The following is a 6,563-nucleotide window of genomic DNA, read 5'->3' as shown; positions in this document are numbered from 1 at the left end:
CTTCCATAGTATAAAATAATAATATAATTTTATGGGGCAGACGCCGCCAGATAAAAACTATTACATTTTTGTCTAAGGTGTGTGAGTCTAAATTTACAGGTAAAATAAATACTGTACAATGGGACAGTGCCAACACCTAGAAGCTAATAAAAGGGTCTTTCTGTTTTATTGTTGACCAAGCCCAAATTACCATCTGTATAAAAGATCTCACCACCATTAGATGCCAACAGAGCCAGATCTGTCAGTGGTCGCTGTTCATTCCACTTCCAAGAAAATTTATCATCATTCAATAGTCAAGACAAAATGACGCACCAAACATATCGTAAATCTGGTGTTAGGAACTTCAGCTCTTCTTCTTCATATACACCAAAGAACGTGTGTGGATTCAGCACAGCTTCCTACCAGAGAGGTCCAAGCTTCGGCAGCAGGAGCCTTGCCAATATAGGTGCTGGTTCCAGCAGAATGTCAGTTGGAAGTTTCCATCCTGCGAGGAGCTCATATGGGTATGGAGGATCTGGATCTGGATTTGGTGTCGGTGGTGGCAGCTCAAGCTTCAGCTACAAAGTTGGTGGTGGATTTGGTGCTGGTGGTGGATATGGTGCAGGGGCTGGATTTGGTGCTGGTGGTGGACTTGGTGGTGGTTATGGCCTTGGATTTGGAGGTGGATATGGAGGTGGATCTTTCCCAGCTTGTATCACACCAGTTACCATTAATCAAAGTCTGCTAACACCACTGAACTTGGAGATTGATCCAAATATCCAGAAAGTGAGAAAAGATGAAAAAGATCAAATTAAAACCCTCAACAACAAATTTGCCTCATTCATTGACAAGGTATAATATTGTACTTTTTCACTAACTGAAAATAGCTGTATTCTAAAGCCCACTAGATTTAATAGCTATTTTATATCTAATTCTCAGGTCCGATTCCTGGAGCAACAAAATAAAATGCTGGAGACCAAATGGACACTTTTACAGGAACAAAAGGCTGTCAGAAGTTACATTGAACCCCACTTTGAGACTTACATGAACAATCTGAGGCGCCAATATGAGTCACTTGGTGGGGATAAAATTCGGCTGGAAGCTGAGCTCAAAAACATGCAAGATGTGGTAGAGGATTACAAAGCCAAGTAAGTAAAACATTTTTGCTACAATTAAAAACACAGTATTACTGTATATATAAGAGTTCTACATGTAAATAGACAAATAACATTGATCTTTCTTTTCCCTTGCTGCAAACTGAATTTGCTATCACCAGAAAGGACAAATTATTCTTATTCTTTTTTCCTAAGATATGAAGATGAAATCAATAAGCGCACCGCTGCCGAAAATGAGTTTGTGGTCCTGAAAAAGGTGAGTATATGTACTGTGAAAGGCTTTGCTATATTGCATTGCAAGATTTCAAAGTTAAATAGAATTGTTAGATATCTATTGTTAAAGGATCTGCATCAATCCCAGCTGTCTCAGCAGTAGAATATGTGCACCCAAATGCTCCTGTGCTTATTTTCTCTACTGCTTTCCCTACCTGAGGTTCTTGTATAGATCATTATCACTCCACTGGCTCTGTGTTATATTCCTAAATCTGACATATTTATGTAACATAGGTTCTGAGCTCTGTACTTAATTCTTCATTTGTGTGGAGACATCTGCTATAATGTGACTGCTTCTACTAATCACGCTGTAAATAATATCACACTTAAGCGATATGAAATGCTGCTGTATATTAAAGTGTGTAAGAGTGAAGATTGCAGAGATAAAAAGTCCACTCTTTTTTTTTTTATTGTATTTTCTTTTGAGTGTACCAATATGGCTTTGGGTGTTTATGCATTGTATAGGAACACAAAATAGTATTGCTAATCAAATTTGCAAATATAATACATATGTACAGTTCCCAATATATTTTGCCATTTATAAATTGACTAAGCAACTTGTATTTTTTCTCTCTTTTATCGCCTATATCTTAAAACACCTTTACAGATATTTTACATTGCATTTAGTTTTACTATAATTATTCCTCTCTGATGTCAGTTATATTACATATGGGAGTAGATACACAGAATACAGCAAGCCCTGTCCCAAACAAGATGAAGGCTTTGACCCCTACACATACAGTATAGGGTGACTGATGACTACATGAGATGGGGTTATTGTTTAACACATTTTTCCTTATCATTCTTAATCAAAGCTATGATTGCTAATTTGATGGAATTGGTCAACCAGAAAAGCTCCATGTGTAGCTTACACAGGTCTTCTACATTTACATCTTCTAAATCGTTGATGTATTGTCTTTGGTGACTTGTCAAGATTTACAAATACGTGTTTTTCTATATTTACAGAGCTTATGTTTGTTCATTGACTGATAATTATAATTATTTGCCATTTATTAACTCTCAAAATGTTAATAACTTTCAACACTATTCGTTTAGGATGTGGATTCTGCCTTTATGAATAAAATGGAACTGGAAGCAAAGGTGTCAGGAATGACAGATGAAATCAACTTCACACGAGCAGTGTTCCAAATGGTAATTTCATCATTTATTAAAGTGCTTATAGTGCATGGCTTTTGCTAATTAAGTGAAATACAAAAAAAAAAAAAACATTTCAGTACTTCATAAATACATTTGTTGAGGTTGTATCATTTTGCAAAGAAAAATATATCCCAATGCTTGTTCTTGTAATATATATTTTTTTTTCATCTATAGCACTGTGCTTATCTTTTCACAGTTCTACATTTCTACATTCATTATTAGTAGCTGAAAACATATTCATGGAAATTACACAAAGTTATATATACTCCAAGCTCAAAAACAGCTCAATCTAGATCTAGACCATATGGATAAAACCTTATGGCTCTCCAGATATTGTGTATTTAATAAACCCAGAATAGTCCGCCAACAGCTGGCTCTCTGGGCTTGCTAATACTTGTAACTCCACAGCAGGTAGGGAGCTATTGGTCATCAGTCATTATATTAGCTGGTCATAATGTAATCTAAAAACCAAAAAGCATACGTGAGAGATATGCCTAAACACTTGACAACAGCATCACTGCAGAATTTATGTCAATGTCGTCAATTCCTTATAAAACTGTATACGTATAAAAATGTAAGGAAAGTCGCTGTAGTGTTTTTTTACTAAAAGAAAAATATAATGTTGGACCTGGACCAGTATGCGTAGCATAAAATTTAGCAAATTGGTTTTGTCATAGGAATAGACACGTATGCAAATTTTGTAAATGTGACATGTAAGCTTGTGACTGGATAGGCGGGATGAGGTTCTAAAGTAGACTTTTTAATGATCGCTTACTAATGTAGGTTTTTCTTACACTGCTTGTGCATATATTATTATTTTGTGTGTGCCGATTTTAGCAATACACAAAAGTTGTACTTGCTGTATTTTGTTTGTCTTTCACTATCAAAAACAAATGTTTTACAACTTTTCATAAAGCACTCAATTATTTTTACCTAATGATGTAATGCCTGCCATCTCTGACGCAGTTGCCTTCAGTGTCAGAATCAGGTCCACAATGTGTAAGTACGTAATGTACACTAAAGACTGGTTCATGTTAAATTTCAGGAGATAGATCAGCTCCATGCTCAGATCTCAGACACCTCGGTCATTGTGTCCATGGATAACAGCCGAGACCTGGACATGGACAGTATAATCGCTGAGGTCAAAGCTCAGTATGAGGACATCGCTAAGAAGAGCAGAGCTGAGGCAGAGACTTGGTACCAATCTAAGGTGAGTCATGTGACACATGCCTATGAGGTGGGATTTAGGAGTGTCATCACTACAAGTATAAAGCAGAAATTATGTACCTAATAATGTATGTTGTTAATTATTAGTTTGTTGGGCTTTGTGTGTTACTTTCAACTATTCTGAACTAACATCTTATTCTCGTTTTGTTTCCAGTATGAGGAGCTGCGCGTTACTGCAGGAAAACATGGAGATGATCTACGGATCACCAAAAATGAGATTGCAGAACACAACAGAGTGATAAACAGAATCAAGGGAGAAATTGAAAACGCAAAAGCACAGGTATCCATCTACCATTAATTATTTCAATCGAGCTGGTTACTCGAGTACTTGTTACTGATATTGTAACATCACACCACCACATCATATATCAGTCCAAATATATTGACTTTATTATATTTTTTATCTTTATTTATCAAAAGCGCACTAAATTAGAAACTGCTATACACGAGGCTGAGCAACGTGGAGATGCTGCTGTCCGTGACGCCAAGAATAAACTGACTGAACTGGAGGATGCTCTACAGAAGGCCAAGCAGGACATGGCTCGCCAACTGAGAGAATACCAGGATCTAATGAATGTGAAGCTGGCTCTGGATATCGAGATTGCCACCTACAGGAAACTGTTGGAAGGAGAAGAATATAGGTGAGCATTAAGAGCCAACTGTACATTAATATCCATGCTAAACACAGTACACCGTATCTGTAGAAATCTAAAAACAGAATATGACTGCAGAAAATAGTATACATGTCCAAGTACAGTATACTAAACTTTTTTGTATTATTTTGTTGTTTTTTTTTGTTTGTTCTTTTGTATTGTTTTCTTTTTGTTTTTGAGGAGGAAATTTCACAAAATGTTTTCCCCTTAAATAATTTGACTGTATGAATCCCACCATAACTGCTGAGCAACTACTCCATGGATCTATCACCATCATTTATAAAAATCCGTTTTTCATCATATTATGGTTAAAGCTTATCTCGAACTTCAAACCATGGGCCTAATTCAGCTTCAGACGGAATTGCAAAACTGCTTGCAAGCAGCTTTGCAATTCCGTCCGTGCTGATATGGTAATGCAGCAGGAGTCATCCTTTCCAATTACCAAAACCTTTGTTTCGGTGTGGTTCTGCTTTACAGCTGCCTATATATTAAACCACACTGACCACTGGTCAATAAACCACAAGTTCTACCCAACAGACACATTTCATATTACGTATCCATTTGTGAAACCTAAATTTAGAATTAGGCTGGGTACACACCTAAAGATTTTCTGTCCAACCATCCAACTAGTTGATTGGTTGGAATGAAAATCTGGTAAAAAGCAAATGACAATCAGCAATTTGCTCCCAAACGCCGGAAAATGGACAAGAACTGTTGTTTGAACAAATTGTTTAGATCAAACAGTTAAACTGAACGACCATTTTCATCTGTTTTCTGGAATTTAGGAGCAAATTGCTGATCATCATTGACTCCCATACGTTACCAAATTTTCATTCCAGCCAATCAACTAGTTGGATGGTTGGACAGAAACTCTTTACGTGTGTACCCAGCCTAAGGCTAGATGGTGGCTTCATAATTAGTTGCTTGAGGGATTACTCTTGTAAGATAATCAAAATGTAAGTCAGCTGACCTGGTTTAACAATTGGCAGAATTCAATCCACACCAGACACTATAATATCCCATAATTAATATCTCACTTTTAACTGATAGCTCAGTGATAACCTCTATTAACTTTGTATCAGCCCCATAGATTAAAGCCTGCATATTTGTAGTCATCATTATATTTTTTAAATATTGAACCAACAACGTATTCTAATCTCACAAACCAGCTCTTAGAAGGATGGTAATGTTGCGTAGTCACACATAGATAGAACACATGCCAGAAGGACATGTATTAATTTGTTGTGCTGGTTTGTATTACTCACATGTGTACAATCATGTTTTGTACAAAAGTGTTGATTTATTTCATGGGAGCTTCATTTTCTCTTTCCTCATTGGCAGGATGGCTGGAGATGGAGGAAACGTCAGTATTTGTAAGTATCACTCTGTACAATATATGTATGATATTAATCAAAGCTGGGAATGAGATAAAGTGGAGAGAGATAAAGTACCAACCAATCACCTCCTGTCATTTTTTAACACATCCCGTAAAATGACAACTAGGAGTTGATTGGTTAGTACTTTATCTCTTTCCACTTTATCTAACTCCAAGCTTTGATAAATCTGCCCCTTAGTCTTCAGATTGGAGTTGTTGAGAAGTGTTGAAATGTATATCTCCTCCACAGCGGTGGTGAGCTCCAGCACCGGAGGGTTCCTTTCAGGAGGTGGAGGCGGATATGATGGCGGCAGCGGATACCACCATGGAGGATCTGAATTTAGCTCTGGGAGTGGAAGAAATGTAACTAGTAGCAGATTTAGCTCTGGAAGTGGCATGAGCTCTTCCAGCGGATATGTCACAGGTGGCTTACACAGCAGCTCTGGTGGGCACACTACAGGTGGGCTGCTAAGCCCTGGCGGGTATGCTACAGGTGGCAGTGGCAGTTCATCTGTTAATATTGTCGCAAAAACAACATCGACCACAAGAAAACTCTAAAGCCTAGAAGCTATGATACTGTATGTTACTTTCTGATTTTAAAAGATCTTGTGCTCCTTTGTACATCCTTATACTTTAAATTCTTAGACAAATGTTCAGCCTACACGTCATAGCTATTTAACGCACACTTAAATGAATGCTACAGTACTCACAGTGTTTTCTAGCAATTTATAACTCGCTACATGCTAAATAATGTTATTTTACATATCACATTCTTGACTTTTC

General features: G+C 37.1%; 1 protein-coding gene across 1 annotated transcript; it reads left to right on the top strand.

Moving 5' to 3' along the window:
* The first annotated feature begins 303 nt into the window (after positions 1–303).
* Positions 304–6,338, top strand: LOC148527327 (keratin, type II cytoskeletal cochleal-like). The gene is made up of 9 exons (XM_088469076.1): positions 304–831; positions 919–1,127; positions 1,290–1,350; positions 2,424–2,519; positions 3,571–3,735; positions 3,907–4,032; positions 4,173–4,393; positions 5,747–5,778; positions 6,031–6,338. The coding sequence occupies exons 1-9, from the start codon at positions 304–306 to the stop codon at positions 6,336–6,338; spliced, it is 1,746 nt and encodes a 581-aa protein (XP_088325202.1).
* The last annotated feature ends 225 nt before the right edge of the window (positions 6,339–6,563 follow it).

This window comes from Taudactylus pleione, unplaced genomic scaffold (assembly GCF_031769625.1).
Source record: "Taudactylus pleione unplaced genomic scaffold, aTauple2 ptg000089l, whole genome shotgun sequence".
Classification (NCBI taxonomy): domain Eukaryota; kingdom Metazoa; phylum Chordata; class Amphibia; order Anura; family Myobatrachidae; genus Taudactylus; species Taudactylus pleione.
The sequence above is the reverse complement of the archived record's forward strand: the minus strand, read 5'-3'. Positions and strand labels throughout refer to the sequence as shown.

Coding starts and splice junctions, on each gene's coding strand:
- LOC148527327 (XM_088469076.1), top strand. CDS start 304: ATGACGCACCAAACATATCGTAAATCTGGTGTTAGGAACTTCAGCTCT. Junction 1,351..2,423: donor AGTTTGTGGTCCTGAAAAAG/GTGAGTATATGT, acceptor CTATTCGTTTAG/GATGTGGATTCTGCCTTTAT. Junction 4,394..5,746: donor TTGGAAGGAGAAGAATATAG/GTGAGCATTAAG, acceptor CCTCATTGGCAG/GATGGCTGGAGATGGAGGAA.